This window comes from Ahaetulla prasina, chromosome 10, assembly GCF_028640845.1.
Source record: "Ahaetulla prasina isolate Xishuangbanna chromosome 10, ASM2864084v1, whole genome shotgun sequence".
NCBI lineage: Eukaryota > Metazoa > Chordata > Lepidosauria > Squamata > Colubridae > Ahaetulla > Ahaetulla prasina.
Window position 1 is genome coordinate 10,942,625 of NC_080548.1, and position 25,398 is coordinate 10,968,022.

Sequence of the window (25,398 nt, forward strand, 5' to 3'; positions counted from 1 at the left end):
TCCCTTCCTCAATTACATTTGTTTTGTATTTAAAACTAAGCCCCTCCCTTCCCCTATATGGCGTTACCTTGAATAACCCATGGCAGTGGGTTTTTTAAAAATGTTGGTGCCAAGAAATCCAGCTTGTGCGACAGCAAGAACCTTTTCTTGAGACCCCCATCTGGTATGTGAACGAGACGAGTTTGACAGTTGTCAAAGCAAGGCCAGTGTAAGACAGGCAGATCAATAGGTTGCTCCCAAAACTGCTCCTTTCCCACATATTGAGATGATCTTTATTTTTATTTTATTATTTATTTCGTCAAGCATGTATTTTATGACAGATACAAGTGTAAACATAATTATAAATACATGAAAAGGATACGAACAAAAGAAAACATTAGGACAGGTACGGTAGGCACGCTGATGCGCTTATGCACTTATGCACGCCCCTTACAGGCCTCTTAGGAATGGGGTGAGGTCTACAGTAGACAGTCTCAGGTTAAAGTTTTGGGGATTTGGGGAAGAAACCACAGAGTCAGGTAGTGCATTCCAGGCATGGACAACTCGTTACTGAAGTTGTATTTTCTGTGCAACCACAAAGGGTTAGTTGCAGAGTTCGGACCTTCCTCTTTCGTTAATTTACAATATTCACCAAGTTGGTCAATTAAGATTCTCATTAGTTGTCCAGGTGGAGCTGTCTGGAAGTTGAGTCATGGCAATTGGAGTTTTTTTTTTTTGGTTTGAGAATAAGAAAAGCAGCAGTGAAATGCTTCAAAACAAAAAGGAAAGAAGTCCAGTTGTCAGGACTTCTGACTTCCAGATTCACCAAGACTTTTTTTTCCAGCCCTTTACAAAACTCTCTTGCTTAAATTTCACTCATTCGTACCCTGCACACAGTGGCATTAAAATGAATTGGGAGTATTTCATTACTGATAAGATAGTGTTGTGTTTCTGATAAGACATAAATGTACGATTCTGAAATTGGGATTAGATTTGGGGCAAGTTAGATATCTGAGAAACCTTTGTGTGATGTTTGTCCTCTGTTCTAAAATAGCTTTCGGCTTTTCCACTTTGCCAATAAGGGGATGGCAAGATTTCTTCCTTGGCCCAAACTCCAAGGAATAAAAAGATGCAATCCTGTTCGATGAAATAAGTCTGTTTAGAACCAGTGGGAGCCATTTGGCTCAGAATTCATTCCACTGAAATGTTTCACTTCTAAATGATAGGAAACTCTACAGGGAAATATGTTGAGAGGCTCAGAAATGATGTGGGGAAGTTTTCTGTAAATAGTTGACTTACTAATTCATTAAAAGCTAAGCATGGGAAATCAGAGAGGTCCCCAATAGGGTGTTTAATTTTTAAAACAGCATCAATCACTCAAAAATAAATAGCATATACTGTAATTGGATAATTCACCCCTCTCTCTTCTCAGTAAGCTACGAAGCACAGACGTCTGTCTCTATCACAGGACATACAGGGACTCTCTCCAGTCTACGCAGGCGGAACAAATTTGGTTACTATTGGCATCAACCATAAAAAGTTTAGCTATCCATCATTATTAAAGAAACGTCTTCAACTACTAGCTGAAAACCCAGAGAAGAAACTCAACTCACTGCCACCACAAAATGAAGAAAGCACCCTAGTACAAGACATTATTATTTTTATTATTTATTATTATTATTATTATTATTATTATTATTATTATTTATTCAATTTTTATACCACCCTTCTCCCGAAGGACTCAGGGCGGTGTACAGCCAAGGTAAAACAAACAATGTAATATACAATTTAAAATACGAATTAAAAAACTTATTACATAATTGGCCTAAAACTTTGGAACATAAAAAACTAAAACCCATTAAAAATTAATAATAAAAATTTAAAAAATTTAAAACCAATAAAATTTAAGCCAGCCCCGCGCGAATAAATAAATGTGTTTTCAATTCACAGCGGAAGGTCCGAAGGTCAGATATTTGGCGTAAGCCCGGGGGAAGCTCGTTCCAGAGGATAGGAGCCCCCACAGAGAAGGATCTTCCCCTGGGGGCCGCCAGCCGACATTGCTTGGCGGACGGCACCCTGAGAAGTCCCTCTCTGTGTGAGCGTACGGGTCGGTGGGAGGCATGCGGTAACAGCAGGCGGTCCCGTAAGTACCCAGGCCCTAAGCCATGGAGCGCTTTGAAGGTAGTAACATAGAAAGCTTCGTAGAAAGTTCAGGAGAGATCCATCTTGAAGCTAAATCGTTTTTCAAAATGCATTTTCTACGGGGGAATCTCCAGAGCCAACAGAGATCACTTCTGGAAAGCCAAAATTAGATTTGCAACTATGAGAATATAAAATACAATCCTAACGCTACAGTTTAAACGTCACCAAGCATCAGCGGTTAGAAGTTTTAAGCTGGAAAAAAAATTATCCAAATTTTTCCTCCAAAACTCTTGATTTTTTGTTTTGTGCTAATTGAGACAAGTTGATGAAGGGAGGGGTGAATCTGTTCTACAGTGATGTTTTTGTTGTCCTGACACAATCCAGCATGGCAGGGTTTAGGTTTCCAGGTTCCACTGCTAAAAACTGGAATCTACAGAAATATAAAAGAAGAATATAGAAAACTGACATTGCCCAATTCTTTCTATCTGTTTGCATAAATAGGCAGATCTCTCTTTCCATCCTTTTCAAAGATAACAAGACCAGCTAAAAGATTTACAGTTAACATTAGGGACAACTTTATATTAATTGAATGAACATAACCTCCTTAGTGGGGATTATTAGGCTTAGAATAATAGCATTGACTGAAGTCATGTTTATGCACCTTGGCAAGTAACATCTCCCAGTGTTATCACTCCATTATTTACGATCTCTGATTTATATCTTTTTAATTTTTAATGCATCTTAAAATTTTAAATTGTGTAAAGAGGAGTACTGTAGAATGACAGATAGTATACAAATAATGCATTCCCATTTCTACCATTATCAGTTTTTTGAAAAAGAAAAGTAAAACTTCTGTGGTACGGATAGCAGCCAGCCCTTCCAAGTCAATCCTAGATAACTAGGGACATCTAGTGGAAGGCTTATACAATGAGAGAAAGAATTCTGCCACCACTTACCCTAAGAATGAATTCACTTGGCAAATCATGGTTTTGTGTTTTTGTCATCCCAAAACCAGAATGGTGTGGTAAAAAGGTAAAGGTTCCCCTCGCACATACGTGCTAGTCGTTGCCGACTCTAGGGGGCGGTGCTCATCTCCGTTTCAAAGCCGAAGAGCCAGCGCTGTCCGAAGATGTCTCCGTGGTCATGTGGCCGGCATGACTCAACGCCAAAGGTGCACAGAACATTGTTACCTTCCCACCAAAGTTGGTCCCTATTTTTCTACTTGCATTTTTTACCTGCTTTTGAACTGCTAGGTTGACAGAAGCTGGGACAAGGAACGGGAGCTCACCCTGTTACACGGCACTAGGGATTCGAACCGCTGAACTGCCGACCTTTCGATCGACAAGCTCAGCATCTTAGCCACTGAGCCACCACTGTGGTACCACTGACCAACTTTTGAGATAACAAGCATGTGCCTTTTCACTTGTATGAAATGATTGCAAGACAAATCCTGATTGGCACAATCCAAAACTTGATTGTTAAAAAGTAGAGCAATTAAATATCTTTTCTTGGTTCCCCAACTTTGGTCATCATTGTTTCTCAACCTCGCCACCTACCCCCAGGTCCTTGTTCAGTCCTTGTACCCAATCAACACAACTTCAGGAGTCCTGATTTCCTGCTGCTGCTTTTAAATGCCGGGTCAGTCTGTAATAAAGCCTCCTTTGTGTGAAATCTAATGCCAACTTGGCATTTATTGCCAAGACCTGGCTGGATCCAGGAGAGTGGTTGTGGTGGCCTTTCAGAGACGTGCCCAGTTGGGTTTTGGATATGGCATGATCCAAGACTAAGGTAGGCGTGCCAGTGTGATGATCATCATCCAGCAATCTCTTATGACTTCCAGGGGGGCTCTCCACAGGTCACTGGATGTGGGATCTTGTTCATTAAATCGGGCTGTAGGTAGGGATCATGTTGTGACTCAGCCCCAAGTAGGTAGTAGTAAACTCAGTCAGTTTAAAAACAAAGAGACTTTATTAGAACAGCTTAGAATTAACGCATTCTCAGCGTAGTCCAAATTAAATCAAAGCAAATTCTTCCTAACACAATTCTTCAGTCTTATCACCAACCTTGGTCTAATTAGGCAAACTGCCAAAGGCCTTTCTTGGCAAAAGAAAGCAGAAGACACCAACAAGAAATAAATGCAGCAAGACAAGGCTATCAACGTTGTTTTCTGGCAAAGAGCCCAAATGCCGTTGCTGGTCTTTTAAGCCTTATGGGAGGGGCCAATCATCTGTTGGCCCTACTCCCGAGTCATCCTCTTTGCTTTAGCTGCTCTTGCCTTCTGGCAGCTCTTCTCATGCATGCATTAGGAACAGGCTCCTCCTGTTCCTCTGCCTCACTACTGTCAGCCTCTGGAGTCCGCACATCACTCCCCGATGACCCTGGCCCCACCTCTGCCTCTGAGGCAGAGCCCTTATCCTGGCCTTCCCCAGCCTCCAGGACTGGTCCATGTTCTTCCTCTGCCTCATCGCTGTCTGACTCCGTTGCCAACTCTGCAGGCTGCTGGCAGACCACAACAGATCAGTTGAGATTGTTGCCATTGTACGCCAGCTTCCCTGCCACACACAACCTCCCTGCCTGAGCTTCATTTCTGCACTGGCGGTGGAATTCCCCAGCCTTATGGTCTTGGAGGCTTCCATCTGTCTAAGAAAGTGGTTGGGTGACAGCTTAAAAGGACAGCCCTTGGAGGAAGCAGATTATCTGGAATCTTTTCAGCCAGGATTCAGGCATAGCTGTAGGACAGAAACAGCAATACTTGTACTTTTGGAAGATCTCTGTAGTAAGCGCAATGGTGGTAGTATGTTGATCCTTGCCCTACTTGACCTCGCAATGGTTTTCAATATCGTTGACCATGGTGTCCATCTGGATCGGCTCAGAGGTTTGGGAGTAGATGACATGGAAATGTGCTGATTTGCCTCCTTTCTCTGCGGTTGATTTCAATCAGTAGTAGTTGGAGAGGAGAGGTCCTGCTCTTGGCTCCTACTTTATGGGGTGGCACAGGGTTTGGTGCTCTCCTCTCCTTCGTATTATCTCTATCTGTTGCCATGGGGTGAGGTATCATCAGGACATCGATGACACCCAATTATGTAACAGTGCCCCATGCAAATTAAGTGATGCCATGAATGTCTTATTCATGGAAGCTATGAATGTCTGGATAGGGAACAACAGACTTCAGTTGAACCATGGCAAGACTGAATAGCTTTGGGTTTTGGAGCCTACTGCTTCTAGGACTATTCAATCTTTCATGCTGGATGGAGTTGCACAGACCTGATATGCCATTTGATGGTCCTCAAAACAACAGAGGTAGCAGTTGTGGCTAAGAGGGGCTTTACACCAGGAGTCCACAATCCCAAATCTATAGACCAGTACCAGTTCACAGCCCATTAGGAATCAGGCCAGGCAAGCAAAGCTTCATCTGCACATGTGCAGGATTTAGCTAGTGTGCGAAATCACACACATCCAGTTCATGGAAAAAATTTTCCATCATGGAACGGGTCCCTGGTGCCTAAAAGGTTTGAGGGCGGGAGGGCACTGCTTTACAGAGTTTTGTATTGGCTGCCAATTGTGCCTATTCCTAGATCAGGGCGCTATGCTCACAGTGACTTCAGCCCTAATCACCTCCAGATTGGACTATCATAATGCGTTCTACATGAGGCTGCCCTTAAAAAGTATCCAGAACAGCGGTGAAATCCTTTCAAGTCTGCTAATGGTTCTGTGAATCTGCTACCAAGTGCGCGCTTTGCGCGTGCGCTAAAAAATGAACATTTTGAAGACTTCCGAGTCTGCAAAGGTAAGTAGAACAGTGAGGGAGGGGGAATCCGCTGTGCCATGCGATTTAGATTAGCTGGAAAGCAGGAAATCCGACAATTGTAGCTAATATAAATCACGCGTCACAGCCGATCGTCGCCCAGCTGATGGTCGGAAATACCGGTTTGGCTGAACTAGTAGCATTTTTTACTATCATTTCTCCCAAACTGGTCCAAACCGGTCAGCATTTCACCCAATTCAGAAGCTTCCACTGTGCAGAATGCAGCAGCGTGGCAGTTATGTGTGGCCCCAGAACAGGATATGCATTGGCTGCCAGTTTGCTTCTGCGACCAATTCATGGCAATGGTTTTAACTTTTAAAGCCCTTCATGGTATGGGACCGTCCCCAATTATATAAGCCCATCCCATTAGACCCAACAGAGAAGGCACGCAGCAGGTACCATCTGCTAGAGCAGAGGTGGGCAACTATGGCTCCTTTATGACCTGTGGACTTCAACTCCCACTCACATGGCTGGCTGAGGAATTCTGGGAGTTGAAGTCATAAAGGGGCCATATTTGCCCACGCCCATGCTAGAGACTTACAGGAGCGGGCTCTTCTCTGCCATGACATCTGCCCTGCTGGAATATTCTCCCATCCTGAATTCAGGTTAGCTCCATCCCTCTTAGCATTCTGGAAGATCCTTAAGGTCTGTTATGACAGCAGGCTTGGGGGTCCCAGAGAACCAGTAACATTCTAGGATGGCTCCACTAACATGATATATTTACTCTCTCCATGTTTTGTAGTTGTATATTTTAACTTTTAATATTTAATTTTAATAATGGTTTATATTTTTATAATGTTTATTTTTATATAGTTATTTTATTTGATTGCTGTACACCATCCAGTCATTCCTTGTGACATAGATGGCCATAGAAATATAACCAATCAATCAAAGATCTATGTTGCTGAAGTGTGGAAAAAGAGAGGAGAGTGAAAGTAGGATAAAATTTAATAAAATTAACTATGAGTCTACCGCCATACACCTTAATTTAAGAGTGTCTTTAATATAAGAGCTTCAAAACAATACCTTCAAAAATGGAACACATAAGACATACCCCATATACAAATAAGAAGGTGTAAATTGCATCTAACTAATCAATATTCACCAATCAGCTGTAAATCAGCTAATTTTTTAAAACCATCAAAAATTACAGAAGGAACAAAAATGATTTTCTCAGGGCGATTCTTCTGACGGTCAGAACAAATTACTTCAAAACTGGTATGCTCAAATCTTTATCCTTCATGATGCAAAAAAAATATTGCCTCTACACTTCTGCAAAGCAACTGAGAAAAATTCTAGGAGAGCGCTGGGAAAATGTGACCAAGATACCCTTAAAAATGGCCCCACTGTCTTGAGAAAGCAACTGTTTGGTTTTCATTTTCTTGCAATTAGGTAAGCCATTTCATTCTCCCGCTGTGCATATTACCCACAGCATTATTTACAAGACCAAGTCATCGAATAATTACGGCTCCCTTTGCCAACTTTTAAAATACCATTCAGTTGATACCCACACAGATAAATCATAAAGCCTCCCAACCACCAATTAATTTCTCTAACGAATGAAGTACTGCAATCTTTTCACCAGCATCAGCATGGGATAATGGATTCCATTATGCTTTAAGAAGACAGAGATCACTAGAAGCCTCTTGTGCCTCTTTAAGTGTGACAGGCAGTTTTATGTTTAATGCAAACATTCTCCGTGGGATCCTCAATTCAAAGATTTTCACCATTTAGTACAGATTTGTCCATGAAATGCAACAATGGTTGTTCTGCTCACTAGGAAACTTAGAACCTCAAAAAATACACATGATGACAAACTCAGTGAATATTCACTGTTAAGTTCTTCTAAGATACTCTTCAAATTCCTTTCAACCATCCAGCATTTGGTACACTGATCAACCTACCACACAAGGCTGTTTATACCCTTCTGTCTGCAATCTTGAGACCACTTTTTCTTAAGAAAAACTTGAATGCACATGAAACATGCTACTATCATTCCTATCCTCTCAGCATGGATGCCCAACGGCAACATTTTTAAAACACGCTTTGCCTAAAACTTTTAGAAAACAAAGGTGGTATGAACAACTCTTCAATTAGTTACTGAAATCAAACATGTAAAGAAGAGGCCCTCAGAGTGAATATCATTTTTCTAACATTATATAAACATTTGAAACTTGAGCCTTACATCATTGGTTCATTAAAATTATTTCGGCCAAGCAACTAAGAAGACAAAGATGAAACTGGAAACGCCCCACCAACTGGGATTTTGTTGAATTTCAATGACACACTTCCTTCAAGACTGTCAAAATGAATCCAGCTCTTGATTCAACATGAATTTTAATTGTTTTGTTGAATGGCAAAACTAAAAGGACAAGTCCAAATCCATTAGGAGCTCTCAATTCTTTCAAATCATAGAATGCATTCTGTACTATTAGGAAACGCTTCCCCATGAAGAAAAACTGACCAATATAAATGCTGGAATTCTTCACATACTGCAGAACGAAAGTGGCATCTGGAGTTATTCCAATGTTCAAATTACAGAGTTTTAATATCCTGTATTTTTTCATGGAGCTAAGCGTAGTATCAAGAAAAGGGTGCCTTGTGTTTCTGATGAATATGAAAAGAGTTCTACATCCTACAAAAGCTTTTAATAGAAATCTGTGGAAATAAAACAGACTATTTCAAATGAATTGATGTCTTAACCAGTCAGTGTCTCAAAGTACACAGGGTACTATATGCGAATGAAGCTCCGGTTCAGTGACTTCATCCCTTCCAGTCCAGTAGGAGGGCTGCTCAAGACTCACTCCTCTCCAACTGGGAGGTTGTCTTCAATCCGCCTGATAAACTTCATCCTTATTTCTGTGACCCCATCCCCTTTCAAGGTGTCCAGGAGAAACCTGACATCCACAGCCATCTGTACCTACAATGAAAGAGAGGAAAGTCCAGACTTTTGAGATATTTCCCTACAACAGCTCCCTGAAGTGCCAGACCCCTTTGAAAAAGACAGGTATTCATGCCAAGATATATCCCGTTATTTATGAAAAGTCACCATTCTCCTACATTACAGCCTTTGTTGCACTGCCTTTTATCAACCTTCCTGTCTTGGAAGTGATGTGATTTCCCCTCCCTCCCTTTGTACTGGGGGTTTGGGAACCCACTTGATGGACTCACAAATTGTTCTTAGGTTCCAAAGTCATCCTCACTGATACTATGTGAGCTACTTAGAATCCTTAAAAGAGATGGCCCATAAATGCAATACAAAGGGCTGATCCAGCAGTCCTGATAAATGAGAACACTGCGTTGGCCTTCACAATACAACAGTGTAACAGCCCGCAAACTAACCTTTTTATCAACACAAGTGCACCTGAATATATGGAGGAAATTTTAGAGGATTTTTTTTAAGATGGAAAAGTTGGACAATATTTAAATTGTTTTAATTGATGTTCTCAGACTCACAGACCAAATGGAAATCTAATATTACCAAATGAATACTATCCATTACTTTATCATATTGTTGATACTTTTTAACACAAACCCATGGACTTAATGTCCACAATTTATTCTGAATTTTTCATGGGATGCAGAAAACATGCAGCCTTGTAGTTATGCATTTCATTAAAAGCAGCCACCAGGGCCATTGGTTCAACAGGCCTCCATTTCTTCTCACCATTTCCAGGGCTCCCCGGAGCACCCCACATAAGAGGTTAGAGTAAATAAGAGAGGAATGGTTGTCTGGTAATTCCACAAAATCCACCAGTGGATTGTTTTCCAAGATAAGGGAGAATTCGTCACCTGCTGGACTCCAGTTTGTGATGCTTGGTGTGATACCCAAATACATTTTAAATGCTACCTATCAAATGAAACAGATACGAGAGAAGAGCTGGGTTCAAAGAGTGAAAGATTTAGCAAGCCATTATTTTTTACACATCAACGAACAAACGACCGCAAAACAAACCTCAGCAATTCTTCAATATAATATACTTAAGTAAACTCTTTTCCAAACACCAGATTAGACAAGACAATACTGATTTCGATAAGTAATTCTCTGCATTATGTCTGATGCCTCCCCCTTCTGAAAACAGTGGTAACATTTAGACCGCTGCCTTACATTATTGAATAGGAGAAAAGCCTTTCTGGTTCCTTTTTTTTTTCCTGTTACAAAATTATCTCATCTTACTTAGTTTCTTGGTAAAAAGTCAGAGACATCCAGCTTTGATAATAGAAATACTTTTAATTTTTTATTATTATTGATTCACTTATTTAAAGGTAGGGACAATTCCAGAAAACAGATGAAAACTAGCCTTGTTCTCAGCTGTTTTCTGGAATTGTCTCCATTTTTAAATAAAACAGAAGTGAAACAATAATAATAAACTAAGAGTGACATTTGTTTTGTGCTGAGAAAATTGTGTTCCTAATACATATCTATAATGAGTTCAAAGAAAATAAGATTATTTAACAGCAACACAACAAACATGCAGACACAAAGCTGAACAGTCAAAAAGAGGCATCACCTTCGCAATTACATCTGCCGTTTCTCGAAAGTCATGGCATCTCCCAACATTGGATCGTGCTAGAAAGTCTTCCACAAGTCGAACACCTATGTTGTAGCCCCTATTAAAGCAGCCAAAAGCAAGATGCCATGAAACTGTGATCACACCAAGCAGGTCAGACTGGAGGGAAACAACCTGAGGCTTTAGAAAGGAAACCCATGCTCATTTATTTTCCCAAACTCCAAGGACTGGATAAAATTAGATTTATTCTGCAAGCGAATAACCCATGGAAAAGGGGCTTCTGACATTTCTAACCTGAGAACACCCACGTTGTTTCTGTTACTTACATTTTGTCAAGCTGCTTGTTGACATCTTCATCATTCTCGTAGTCCTTACACAGCTGAGTGACCAAAGCCCCATACGTCAAAGTGAAGAGCTCCGAGCTCTAGACAAATTCATAACATATTTAGCATATACCAGACAAAAAAGGGTGCAAATATTTAGGGGCTGACCCAGGCACAGCTTAGTCTGTCACAAGAAAAAAAATGAACAAGAAAACTTGCTTCACCAGAATAGTGAAGAGCATGAATACTGCATGGGCCATAAGTTTTGAACGAGGGTGAGAAGAATAAATACAACTCTGTCCTAAAGATATGAAGAAGAAATAGAAAATGGGGAGAGACTTCTGCTTTTCCTTAGCATCAGTGATTCTGCGATGACTTGAAGGTGGCTACCAACAGATAGCCCATAAATTCTAATCTAATCCTTAATATTCTTGGTGTAATAACTGCTCCTGTGTTCATTAATCAATACTTGCTTGAGTGAGGATAGAATTTGTCACACAAGTGATACTTCCATAAAAGAGACAATGAAGCTATTGGAACAATGGAATCACATGCTCCCTGTGGCCAGACCTAATCAATAGTTTGGCCCAAACATTGGATCAGTGAAACTTTTCAGAGCAAACAATTTCAGAAAATTGAATTCCTTGGTTTCAGGATGAAAATGGTCACTGACAAAAAAAAAAAAGAAAGATATTTGACAGATTCCAAATGTCCAATCCCTATAATAACACTTTTTTGACTTTCATTGTTTCAATAATATTCCACTTAAAAACTCAAAGGAACCACAAAGTAATATACTTTCAACAGAAATGTAGACACCATCAACAAAGACAAAAAAAATATTTGCTGTATCTTCCACCCATCCCTAAAAGTTGAATAACCAATCTGTCAGTTATTGGCAATACAAACGCCTTCCTATTAAGAGCTGAAAATGTCAAGGTTTTAAAAGGTACAGTTATACATATTAACAAACCCTGCTTAAGACTTTATTAAAATCTCATTTTATACAGCAGAAATGTCTAGTCTCAGATTAAGAAACCTAAAACCTACCATGAGATGCATAGATGCAGAAGGTGAAATGAATGGCAAATACCAATACTACAGAATGAAAGCAGCAGGCAAGCAGAAAGGGAGAAAAAAAAAGACATCAGAGTTTAGTGAGACAATAGAAATCACACCACATTCTCACGTGCTCACAGAAAGCCAAAACACAAAAGAGACAATCAAGTCATGTGTGAAGTTAAGGTTCATTCAACATGATACTATTTCTACAGAGCAGCAATATTGAGGGCAGCAAACCAAGAGTCCACACCTCTTTTTCTGAGTGGTTGTGTTTTGCATGATTTTAGATATTTTGCAACCAATGCCATCTGTCAAGGCAGCAAAGGGGATTCAGCCTGAAAAAAGTAGTGCATGGTAGAAGCCTCATTCACACACACACACCCTTTTTGGGGGGGGGGGGCGTATGTCACAATATTTCACAGTGGTAGAGATTGCACAATACTGCTTTTATTATAGTGAGAGGGGAGGAAAAAGCAAGAGCCTCTGTAAGCTACGGCTTGGAATTCAGAGACACCATAGCCATCAGGCAGCAGAGGATACAGAGTTGAAGGTTAATAGGAGAGCCAGACTGACCAAAGCTGCTTTATAGAATTAGCATTATAGAGCTACATAAAGCTGTTTTGTAGAATTAGAAAACTTGGAAAGGGAGCCTGAATATTCCTGTAACCTAGCTGATAATTGGAGAGTGGAAAGAGACAAAAATAAAGGAAGGGTTAGTAACAACGTATATTTTAATAACCATTGACAAGGCAGATGGAGAAAAACAGTACATGACAGAGTGGAGAATGCTCAACAGCTAACAGTTCATTTCTGAACATTTTGCCTATCTATAACTATTAAAAAGAGAGAAATTGTGTTTAATGTTCACAAAGGTTCACTGTTCTGGAGTAAAACCAAATGGTGGCATTGACTTAGAAGCTACCATTTAGGCTACTGATGTTTGTTCATTACAGGAATCCAAGTCAAAGCATTTGACCGGGCTTTGAACACATCCAAGAAAGAGAAGCTCACTCTTGTGCAGTTATTGGTTCCATGGTGAAACTGTTCTTACTGTTAGAAAGTTCTTCACCGCATTCAATTGCAATCTACCTTCCTGTAAATTAAATCTGTTATTCCATGACCTATTTTCTAGGATAGTAGAAATCTAAACAATTTGGACTTTGAACTAGACACGCAGAAACCATTTTCCAAGAAGATGAAAATCTGTCATAATTAGCAGCAAAGAAAGCAAAGGAAGCAGGTTACACATGCTTGAGAGATCTGGTTGATTCTTATATGCCCTAATCCCATTATTGTTGAAGTAAAGAAACACTTAGATTTTTATAAAAATGCACCTCAAGTCAAGAGAGATGCCAGTAAAATCAGCATCACACCTTAACGTTAAAGAACTAGAATGAGCCCAACTGGCAGGACTGCCCACCTCGCTAGATGGAAATCTCCCAGAATCCACCGAATCCATCAATTCTCTCTCTGGAATCTACTAGGTTCACCAGCCCTCCCTCATCCATATCCATGCGGAGGAAGAACCCCCCACCAGGCCCAACCTAACCAAAAAAATTGTGCGACTTGGGAAAAATAGTTTTTAAAAGTCCCTGTTCAATCACCCTACAAAAATATGAAATCCAGGTGGGCCCTTCAACATTTGTGTTGAGGCAACTTCAGGTCTTAAACTGAGATATGAACGTAACAATGACTATGTAGGATCTGGCCAATTGTCCATCCAGTCCAGCATTTCATACAACTCAGTGGCTGACCAAACGCATTCCTGAAACACACAGGCATGGACAGAAAGGAACAGTCTCCGTCCAATATGGCTCCTCAGCTCCTATAATTTAAGTATACTGCTAGGATTCAGGAGGCACCACCTGATCCATAATACTGGACGCTATTCATTGCCTAATTCTGCAATGTATATGTCTAAAACAATCTGAATTGGTGTCCACTATCATATCTGATGGCCTAACTATGCATTACATAGAGAAGTATTTCCTTTTACTGGTCCTGAATTTCTGCTGTAAGAGAGAAAAACATATCTTGGTCTACTTTTGCTACACCAAGCAAATTTTTTTATTCATCTACAATGTCTACCTCGACTTGTCTTCATTCTACAGTATGTTAAAACTTCCTCAGTATTGTAGTTTTTCGATATGGGAAGCTGCCATATCTCAAGCATTTTGATCACTCTTTTACCCCCTGATCCAGATGGCATTTGACACTTGACTTCATCTCGGTTTGATTAGTTTAGTTTTCTTAATTTACCGTATATACTCGAGTATAAGCCGATCCGAATATAAGCCGAGGTACCTAATTTTACCACAAAAACTGGGAAAAACTATTGACTCGAGTATAAGCCGAGGGTGGGAAATGAGGCAGCTACTGGTCAATGTAAAAAATAAAGATAGAGCCAAGTAAAATAACATGAATATTTATTTGAACGAAAAACAATAAAAGTGCAAAAGGGGGTCCCCAAAAAGAATATGGTATCAAAAATACAGTATCTTTAAAAGTAACAGCAACCAAGCTAACGAGAGCTAAAATCCCTCAAAACTGGAGTTCTCCTCCTCATCATCTGTTTGTCCAAACAGAGCTTCAGCTACTTCAGCTTCTGTGATGTTATCCGCATATACGTTGTCGTCATCACTGAGTTCACAGTCGTCATCATCACTGCTGTCACTCTCATACAATGCGCTGTCTTCACTGCCATCCATAGCATTACTAATGCCACATTTCTTGAAGGCACGTTGCACCATGTCCTCTGGAATATCTTCCCATGCATCACGAACCCACTGTGCTATTAGTTCTATGTCTGGCTTTCTCAGATTTCCAACTTTTGTCAGACGAGCTTGACCAGATGTCATCCATTCATGCCACATCCTTCGCACATGGTCCTTGAAAGGTTTATTTAAACTGACATCTAGGGGCTGCAATACAGATGTAAGCCCACCTGGAATAACGGCCAAAGTGACTTGAGATGACTTTGCCAATTTTTTTATGTCATCAGATGTGTGGGCTCTGAACATATCCCAAACTAACAGTGATCTTCTAGTCCAGTCCCCACTCCTCAAGCAAGAGATCCTATACTGTTTCAGACAAAGGATTGTCCAGTCTGTTCTTTAAAAACCCTCCAGGAATGAAGTGTCCAATAAGGTTCAAATTGCAAGTACCGGTAGTCCTCAATTTAAGACTGCAATTGAGCCCAAAACATTGTTTTGTTATTTTTCCCTAACCGTGTATGTATCCCCCTGCCCCCCATTTTACGTCAGGCTGCCATCAAAGCGAAGCACGGCTGAATATTATTATTATTATTATTATTATTATTATCATTATCATTATCATCATCATCATCATCATTATTATTATTATTATTATCATTATCATTATTATCATTATTATCATCATTATTATTATTATTATTATTATTATTATTATTATTATCATTATTATCATTATTATTATTATTATTATTATTATTATTATCATTATCATCATTATCATCATCATTATTATTATTATTATTATTATCATTATTATTATTATTATTATATGATGATGATGATTTTTTTGCATTGGACAGAGCGAGCTTCAGTTTACCAAACTTTGTATCTTTTAATGAAACGTGTTAGTCTGGAAGGGACTGTTTGAACTCACAAAACACTTGCAACTTTTAGTTCCGTGCTGAGGATTTTTGGAAAGCAGCCCAGCAATATTTATTTATTGCTCGGACTGCTCTTATTTTCACTCCCCCTTTTCTTTTCTTTTCCTTCCCTCCCTCCCTCCTTCTCTGCCTCTCTTTCGTCCCCCACCTCCCGGGATCCTTGCGGGTCGAAGGTTCTGCCCTGCCTTACACCAGCCGCCCACCTATGCCAAGGTCTCCCTGGCTCTTTCGCTCTCTGTAAGCAGCGGCTTCTCGGCAGCGTCGCCCGCCTCCCCTCCATGGATCGGCTCCTTCCCCAGCACTGAAGGCATCCTTAGGAATACACCTCCACCTCCAGGAAAATAAAAGAGGCAGAGAAGGTAAATCGCCCGCCCGTTCGGAAAGGAAGGAGAGGACTCCAATGGAAGAAGGAGAGGAGAATTACCAATAACAAACACAAAGCGCTGGGTTAGAGGTGCCTTGTCATGTACAAGGAGATCAGAGAGGGCAACCACCATGAAACAATAATCAGACTCAAAACGGGCTGCTTATTTGCCATTTGCTCTGGGTAGAACGGGTTTTTTTTAAAAAAAAAAATTGGTTTGGAGAAGGAAAGCTAATTTGCTGATCTGCGCGAGGGTCGGTTTCTTTTGCCTCCCTTCTTCTTCCTCCTCCTTCTTCCCACCCTAGCTTGCAATGCCCCCATCTCTCCTCCTCCTCCTCCTCCTCGCCCCCTCTCGGGGGGAGAAATTGTTTGTTCTTGCCGTATTTCTCCGCTTTCCAAGAGGCTTTTCTTTTTCACCTCTTTCTCCCCACCTCCCCAATTTCCATAGGGGGGAAAAAAAACCCTGGGGAAAACTTGGCAAAAAATAAAATAAAATAAAAAGTACTGAGTGCAAATGTTTTTTTTTTATACTGTAGTTGGAGTTTTCCACGCTTTCTTTCACATTCAAGGCAGCATTCTCCCCATCCTCGCTGCTTTTCCAAAACATGCTTTGAAACCTTTGCATTTTATTGGGATGTATTCGTGACAACGCCTCCGCCTCCGAGGGCGAGAGGAGGACAGTAAGAGGAGGCGAGAGTGACAAACAAATAAAGAGAGTTCTTCTCGCCTTGGCGTTTGACACACTCGCTGTCCTCTCAAAAGCCAAATTGAGTGCGGCGGCAGTGGGGTGGGTGGGTGGTGGGGAGGCCGCCGTGAAGTGCCGGCTGGGGAGCCGGGATTGAAGTGCCGGCATGCTTTGCCAGCTCGGCCGGCTCGTTTGGGCGGCGGCTGGCCTCGGCGTTTTCTTCCGCCGCTTTTGATGGCGGCGGCGGTGGTCGGCGGAGGGGCGGAGGGGCGTTCGACATTTCGCCTCTCACTCGTCCTCCTCTTGCCCGCGGTGGGCGGAGGGGCGTTCGACATTTCGCCCCTCTCACTCGTCCTCCTCTTGCCCGCGGTGGGGGCGGAGGCGTTGTCACCTCGCCTCCTCTCCGAGCCGAAATTGAGTGCGGCGGCAGGGGAGGCCGCGTGAAGTGCCGGCTGGGGGCCAGAGCCAATCCCGGGCTCCCCAGCCGCACTTCACGGCGGCCTCCCCACCCCCACTGCCGCCGCACTCACCGACTTTCGAGAGGAGGCGAGTGACAACGCCAAGGCGAAGAACTCTATTTGTTTGTCACTCTGCCTCCTCTCCGAAAAGCCGAAATTGAGTGCGGCGGCAGGGGAGGCCGCCGTGAAGTGCCGGCTGGGGGCCAGGAGCCAATCCCGGGCTCCCCACCCACCCACCCCCACTGCCGCCGCACTCAATTTCGGCTTTCGGAGAGGAGGCGGTGACAACGCCAAGGCGAGAAGAACTCTATTTGTTTGTCACTCTGCCTCCTCTCCAGCCGAAATTGAGTGCGAGCGGCAGGGAGGCCGCCGTGAGTGCCGGCTGGGGGCCAGGAGCCAATCCCGGCTCCCCAGCCGGCACTTCACGGCGGCCTCCCCACCCCCACTGCCGCCGCACTCACCGACTTTCGAGAGGAGGCGAGGTGACAACGCCAAGCGAGAAGAACTCTGTTTGTTTGTCACCTCGCCCTCCTCTCAGCCGAAATTGAGTGCGGCGGCAGAGGCCGCCGTGAAGTGCCGGCTGGGGAGCCCGGGATTGGCTCCGGGCTCCCCAGCCGGCACTCACGGCGGCCTCCCCACCCACCCACCCCCACTGCCGCCGCACTCAATTTCGGCTTTCGGAGAGGAGGCGAGTGACAACGCCTCCGCCCCACCGCGGGCAAGAGGAGGACAGTGAGAGGGGCGAAATGTCAACGCCCCTCCGCCCCGCCCCTCCGCCGACCACCGCCGCCGCCGCCATCAAAAAGCGGCGGAAGAAAACGCCGGAGGCCAGCCGCCGCCCCAAAACGAGCCGGCCGAGCTGGCAAAGCATGCCGGCAGCATTTGGGCTCGTCCTGCCGGCCCAGCTGTTCCCGAGGGCAAAAAACCCTCTCCCTGGGTCGGCTCTGCAAGGGTAGACTCGAGTATAAGCCGAGGGGGCGTTTTTCAGCACAAAAAACGTGCCGAAAAACTCGGCTTATACTCGAGTATATACGGTAATTGTATTCTATGTTTTCATACTTATTGTTTCTTGTGCGTTGTGTCTTGTAAACTGTCAAGAGTCCTTAGGGATTTAGCTGTATTTACATATAATTAATTAATAAACAGGGGCATTCCAAGTAGGCTACACTAACCCTTGGGAGGCTCATTCAGTTCTTTCTTTTTAAGAAACATTTTATGCAGTCATACACCCTGACAACATTTTCTTTCAGATTTGATATATCTGGTGACTGTTTTATTTTGTAACATTTTATATTTTATAATTTTAAAAGTATTTCGGAAGCATTCAGATTGTTCATTTTTTCACTATTATGGAAATGATCTTGTACACCAGGAAAGTTAGGGAAACTTGCCTATTACTTTCATCAACATTTCGAACTGTATAAATCAAGTTACTAGGTTTCCTAGTGTATTTTTGTTTGATTTTATCGTAATCTATTTGCTTGGTTTTTATTTTTTTTGAGAGAGAGATCCAGAGTTGTTGAGATTGAGGGGGAGGGCATATAAGTTTAATAAATCATAAAATTAATAAATAAAATACCCTAATTACCTAGATGTTGAAAGGTATATATTAATATTTCATATGCATCCATTAATAAATGATAATGAAAATAATTGTAATTAAAAATAGGAAAGGGACCCCAATTCCATAAATAAGAAAAGGCATAGGGGATCAAGAGGAAGAATGCAAAATGTATTATTATTACATGTTTGTAACAGGATACCACCATAAAGGACAATAATATTTGTAACTACATATTAATATATAATACGGCATATTTCAATCCTCTATGATGAATGTTTAGTTTGTGTGTGTAGGATAATATTATATATAATGTCAATTCTCTGTGATGAATGTTTAGAGTGAGTGAGTGACAAGTGCGTGTGTGTAGGACAATATTATATATGTCAATCCTCTATGATGAATGTTTTGTATGTGTGTAGGACAATATTGTGTGTGTAGGACAATATTATATATAATGTCAATCCTCTATGATGAATGTTTAGAGAGTGTGTGTGTGTGTGTGTAGGACAATATTATATATAATGTCAATCCTCTATGATGAATGTTTAGAGAGAGAGAGAGTGTGTGTGTGTGTGTGTGTGTGTGTGTGTGTGTGTGTTTGTGTGTGTAGGACAATATTATATACAATGTCAATCCTCTATGATGAATGTTTAGAATGAGTGAGTTTGTGTGTGTGTGTGTAGGACAATATATATAAGGGGTAATATAACATAATACATCATACAGGGCACTATTATTAAATAATACAAGATACAGGACGATACGATGATTACATAAAGCTTGATATTTCTCCTCTTAGCTAATTAAGGTCCCTCTTTAGGGCCCTCTGGGCTTCCTCGGGGGCGGCCCGCATGTCAGCCTCATCCCCACCACCTCTTTTACCGGTCTGCTTTTTTTTTCGCCCGGCAAAGGCACCAACCGTTATCAGGGAAACCCTTGACGTGCAGCATCTCTATTCACGGTGGCCATTACAAACATAGCATTTCCCCTCCTTCAAGGCCCGCCGGGCAAACGCCCAACGCCCGCCTTCCTCCGTCGGGGCAGCCCCCCACCCCACCTCCCAGCATCAAGCTTCTCCTCAGGCCCCGCCAGAGACCATTACCATTTTCTTGCTCTCGGAGCCTCCTCGGCTGCCCTGACGTGCCATTTTGCCGCCTCGCCCGGCCGGGAAGAGGAACTCCGGGAGAAAGAAGCCGTCCTGCCTCCGCCTTGTCGCTTTCCTCAGGGAAGGACTACGACTCCCAGCATGCAGCGGGCGACAGGTAAACGCCCGCGAGGGACGCCGGGAGTCTGCGCGAAAGACGGTGTTGTTGAACTACGCCTGCGCAGGCTTCCTGCAGCGCTACTACAATTCCCAGCGTGCTCGCGCGAGTTTATGCCAAGGCGGTAGGCGCAGAGGTCTTCAAACTTGGCCGCTTTAAGACTTGTGGACTTCAACTCCCAGAATTGTCCAGCCTTGTGGACCCTCGACTCCCAGAAAGGCTGGACAATTCTGGGAGTTGAAGTCCACAAGTCTTAAAGCGGCCCAGTTTGAAGACTTCTGCAGTAGGGAATCTCAAGTTTCGGTGCACCCAGTAGGTGTCAGTGTTTAGCTGCTCTCAAAAATCTAAGTCTGTTTTATTTTATTTATTTATTTTATTTTTATTTTATTTGCATTTATATCCCGCCCTTCTCCGAAGACTCAGGGCGGCTTACACTATGTCAAGCAATAGTCTTCATCCATTTGTATATTATATACAAAGTCAACTTATTGCCCCCAACAATCTGGGTCCTCATTTTACCTACCTTATAAAGGATGGAAGGCTGAGTCAACCTTGGGCCTAGTGGGGCTTGAACCTGCAGTAATTGCAAGCAGCTGCTGTTAATAACAGACTGTCTTACCGGTCTGAGCCACAGAGGCCCCTAATATGTTTTATTGATCATATAAAGAATTTAAACTGTTGATCTGTTTAAATAATTTATCTTTGAAAAATGGTATGCGAGCAAGGGTATTGGTAATTCCAAACCATTGGTGGCTGAGCGGAAATGCTTATCAGTGTTTCTCATCTCATGTTGAAAAGTTTATGACTTACTCTCCGGATAGCAACAACATGGACAATAACGAAATGGTGAAAATCAAGACTCTTCCCACGATGCTTAATTTGTGCTTAAAAGTATATGGGATCTATGGAAAAATTAAAAATAAGATGCTCCTTATGAATGTGGAGTGGACTTGCACATCAGCGGGGGTGGGGGGTGGGGTGCGTGTGTATGTATGTGGGCTTCAACTATATTCTAGTTCAGCGGTCTCCAACCTTGGTCCCTTTAAGACTTGTGGACTTCAACTCCCAGAGTTCCTCAGCCAGCTTTGCAAGTCTTAAAGGGACCAAGGTTGGAGACCCCTGCTCTAGTTCAGAAGTTTCAAACTTGGCAACTTTATGGCTTGTGGACTTCCAACTCTCAGAATTCCCCAGCCAGGGTGGGAATGCTGGAAGTTGAAGCCTACACATCCAAAAGATGTCAAGGTTGGAAAATCCCTGCTCATTAGTGAGTGCCGTCTTGCCAGTTTGGACCACCCCCATAAGGACACCACTGTTCAGAGACATCTAAAGGGGTCCATCATAGTTGCTTAATGCAAGACCACCGCTGAAGGTAAAAGAGATGTGGATCTGATTAGTATCCAAGCTTTGGATGTGTGCTATCTATGTTCATGTGTCGACAGATAAGTTTACAATCACCAATTTCCTTCTGGAAGGCAAATTGGAATATTATCTGTTACAAATTACCAAGTAGAAGAACGCCTCAGTTCTTACTTCTCTTCAGTTCCCCATGTTATATAGAATTTTAGGCTTCATTATCAGCATTTTAATAAGGGTGACATCAGCATTTTAGCATGGCATCCATGCCACCTTTTGAAGTTTTCCTGAGCCAAAATGGATTCCCTTGATGTGCAAAAGCTAGCCCTCTCAGGAACAATCAGGGCTTATTCAGAAGTCCCTGATTAAAGTTGCAAGTATTGAGAAACAACTCTAGGTGCGAAAGTAGAAGATGCAACATATTTTAAGGGTGTCTGTTTTCTCAAACCTAATAAAAATCTTTATTATTTGATTTGTTGCTTTTTTGATTCATCATATATATTGAGTGTATATACCTTTTGTTTCTGTACAAAGGTTTCATCCTGAATTAAATGCATTGTGCTTTGCCTGAAGTTCATGTGTGTGTGTGAGAAAAAACATACTTTGAATGGTTTTTTCCAGCTCTAGGCCAACTTGGGTGCCTGAGTTTTATAAGCAAGACTCAAATTTCAAAGTGTGATGAAATGGGGGGGGGGGAAGAGTCTAAGTATCTATACAAAATATAAATAATAGCAATTGGGTCTGGAAATACAGGAACAAGCCAATTTTGCTTTAAACAACTAAAAGTGAGAGGATGGCCAGTCTATTTTTCAATACCTTAAAGGTAGATGCTTCTCCATCTATCACCCTCCAAAGCAGGGGTGCCAAAGACAAGGCCCGTGATGTGGTCGGATCCGGCCCGCAGGGCCATCCTAGAAAATGTAAGGGGGTGGCCCGTGTCACTTCAACCTGGTCTACCCAATGCAAAGAGGAAATATCGGGCCAGCATGGCTTCAACCTGGTCTATCCAATGAAAAGTATTCATCAGCTGCGATTTGAGAGGAATGCTGGAAGCTGCAACAATTAGAATGCCAACAACTACAAGTTAATTAAAAATTGCCCAATTAGAACACAGGTTTAAATATTCTTTTCAAATGTAATGCTTGTAATAATGTAGTAATTGTGGAAAGAATGACTCAACATGAGAGCATCAACTAAAACCAGAAAAAAAGCTTCATGCTTCAGAAATTATTTTTAAACATACAAATGTGACTAAATGTGAATGTATTAAAATTTATTGGGTTGCAACCTTATTTTGACATGAGTTTGTCACTCAAATAGACACTGCACATTTAGAATTCTTATATTGCGAAATCACCCTTGTCTGTCAACTTGATTTAATAATACATTATTTCAACATTTTTATAAAAATTTGGGCTTCACCATTTCATAACCAAGGTAATGTGTGTTAGCATTTTGGTCCTTTGGATATTGTGATCAGAAACGCTTTATGTTCATTTAATATAAAACCATCTCCTACCTGCTATTAAACACCCAGCAATGAGGGATCATTGGAAAAGTACAGTAACTGACCCATTCACAACAATATATGATCGAATTACTCTGAACTCAGACATCACAGTGCATACTGAACAATTTATTATTAATACATTGTTTTTACATAAGGTTATTCAAAAAAAAAATTACAAAATAGCAGAAATTAATGGGCAACACACATGTGGATTAAGGCAACAGGCCAAAATGATACTTGCAATAGCTCAAAGCTTCCATGACTCTGGAAAAAAATTAGTGGAGCTCCGTCCATTTCTCCCAAGGGGAAGAAAATTGGCATTATGGGCATGGAGAAACATGGCTGAATAGTGGGTAGATATATTTGCAGGCCACGACATTTACTCTTGCTAAACGGTGGCATAATCAGAAACAAAAGTAGGCTGCTTCACCAGAAACCCAAAAATTTTGTTTTCTATGCTTAAGCATTTGTCAATGGCCCAAAGAGTTCATTGGTCTCTTTTACAATTCAGTGTTGCGCTGACAGGATCTGTCTCATCTTAACTGATGGCTGAATACAAAGATGTCCCAGAATGCCGAAAATTGATATTACATGGGCTTAGAACACAGGTAGTCCTTGACTTACAATCACAATTGAGCCCACAATTTCTGTTAAGTGAGAAATTTGTTAAGCGAGCTTTACCCCATTTTATTACTTGTCTTGCCACAATTGTTAAGTGAATCACTACAGTTGTTATATTAGCAACACAGCTGTTAAGAGAATCTGGCTTCCCCATTGACTTTGCTTGCCAAAAGGTCGCAAAAGGAGATCACGTGACTCCAGAATATTGCAACTGTCATAAAAATGAACCAGTTGTTAAGCACCCAAATGTAAATCATGTAACGATGGGGATGCTGCAATGGTCATAAGTCACTTTTTTCAGTGCTGTTGTAACTTTGAATGGTCACTAAATGAACTGTTGTAAGTCAAAGGCTAACTGTATGTTTTTCTATGCCCTGATAACCTGCCCAAATAATCCTGGTTTGTAAAAGGGCAATTTCAACAAGACCAACCCCCCAGCCTAGCTAAATTTCCAGGGAAAAAAAAAAAGATTACAGCATAAATACACGACACCGATAACCAATAATCTAAACAAAATAGAAGTCAAGATTTTTCTTGAAAAATATGCTCCTGATATCAAGATTGTTACTGGTTTGGTTCAATTTTTAGGCATTTACAAGTAACTTTTAGAGTGTGACCACAATGTTGTTAACTGTTATTTCTGCAGAATTACACTGCTACTGAGATGCTTGTTATTAATTACTTCCCCGCTAGTAGAAACCTCAAAGAAAACAGTATTGGAAAAGTAAAAAAAGAGATGTCCCAGGGTTAATAGGCATACTCAGCATGAAAAAGTAATATATTTTTTTTGCCATATTACATCTGCTACTGCAATCATTAGAATAAAAAAAAAAAACACTAAGTACAAGCTGGAATTTCCAAAATTTTACCCGCTTTGAGGTACGCAAAACTTCAGGAGTGTATCTGCTTACCCCCAATTTCACTGTTGATGACTTTTGAAGTGACTTTCAGAGTTTACAGTATCTTGAGCTAACCTATCCTAAAATATCTAAAGTATAATCCACACAGTGGAGTTTTAATTGTCTAACACAGGGGTCTCCAACCTTGGCAACTTTAAGCCTGGAGGACTTCAACTCCCAGAATTCCCCAGCCAGCAAAGCTGGCTGGGTTATTCTGGGAGTTGAAGTCCTCCAGGCTTAAAGTTGCCAAGGTTGGAGACCCCTGGTCTAACAGTACCATTCCTTTTCCCAAACATCATATGGTCCATGGTTATTTGGTCCTAGTTTAAGGGAAAACGCCATGTAGTGCCAAGCACCACGAGGGATATTATGAAGAACTTGGCATGTTTTCACTAAACGTTTTGATTCTGCCGCCCCTGCCCCACCCCCTCCCTCCTCCATATACAACTTTGGGAACAAAAACAAAAAATCATCTACAGCACCATCTTCTAAAAAGGCACTTTGAGGACTGTTTTGCTTTCAATAAACCGACCGCTTCAAGATGGCGGAACAATCCTGCAAGGAAACAGGTCTTCGGAGTGATCTATAGGCCAGAGGTAAGTCAGACATAGTTCTCATATGGATATGAACTAGTAGTACACCGGACGAACATTTCCTTTCTGTCAACTTGGTTTTTACCTCCTATAGAAGTGCCTCTTCAATTTAGTTTTCCAAAGCTCTCCCGCTCCATCTGTAAGCCTCGGTGGTCTCCTCCTCAGATTCCCACTGGTTACTGAGTTCTAACTTCAGTATTATCAGCAAAACCAAGACCTCAGCATATCTATGGAGAAGTGATAACAGAGGGCCCTGGGTTATCCCGTTTCATTTTTTTGTCTGACGGTGGCATCTCATCTTTAGGTATTATTCATAAATACGTATTTGTATATCTGCAAGTAGTCCAGGAGCTAATTGTCCAACTTTGCAGAAACGTTTAAGGGTTAAGTACACACATTGCATATCTAAAAAGTAACTTGTGCTAGTGCTTGACTTGCAATTTTTATGCAGACCAGCCATTAGTTGCATCAATCCAGCAAACACGCATGTGCTAACTGCCTATGGATAGGAAGCAGAAGTTATGGCAGGATTAGGCCCTGACCTGAACCCCCCTGCATACAAACAGCTAGCCCTATTATCAATGTCAATTTAAAGTGCCATATTTGGAAAAC

General features: G+C 41.7%; 2 protein-coding genes across 6 annotated transcripts in view; both read right to left on the bottom strand.

Moving 5' to 3' along the window:
- Positions 1 to 1,662: 1,662 nt before the first annotated feature.
- On the bottom strand, positions 1,663 to 19,804 carry TRAPPC3 (trafficking protein particle complex subunit 3). 2 transcript variants are annotated; one of them, XM_058195855.1, is made up of 5 exons: positions 19,651 to 19,804; positions 10,764 to 10,861; positions 10,438 to 10,537; positions 9,594 to 9,776; positions 1,663 to 8,846 (listed from the first exon to the last, which is right to left on the bottom strand). In XM_058195855.1, exons 1-5 carry the CDS (start codon positions 19,693 to 19,695, stop codon positions 8,727 to 8,729), a joined length of 546 nt encoding a protein of 181 aa, XP_058051838.1. In that variant the 5' UTR covers positions 19,696 to 19,804; the 3' UTR covers positions 1,663 to 8,726. The 2 variants fall into 2 exon arrangements, with proteins under 2 accessions (XP_058051838.1, XP_058051839.1); XM_058195856.1 differs by lacking the exon at positions 19,651 to 19,804 and adding an exon at positions 11,811 to 11,837.
- A 3,957-nt stretch (positions 19,805 to 23,761) lies between these two features.
- The window catches only part of LOC131204239 (protein argonaute-3), a 59,318-nt gene continuing 57,681 nt past the window's right edge, over positions 23,762 to 25,398 (bottom strand). For 3 of the 4 annotated variants that reach the window (XM_058195250.1, XM_058195251.1, XM_058195252.1), the window contains exon 20: positions 23,762 to 25,013. In XM_058195250.1, coding sequence (XP_058051233.1) covers positions 24,896 to 25,013 — 118 coding nt within the window. In that variant the 3' untranslated portion in view covers positions 23,762 to 24,895. The remainder of the gene's footprint in view (positions 25,014 to 25,398) is intronic. The other variant, XR_009156559.1, reaches the window with a different exon arrangement.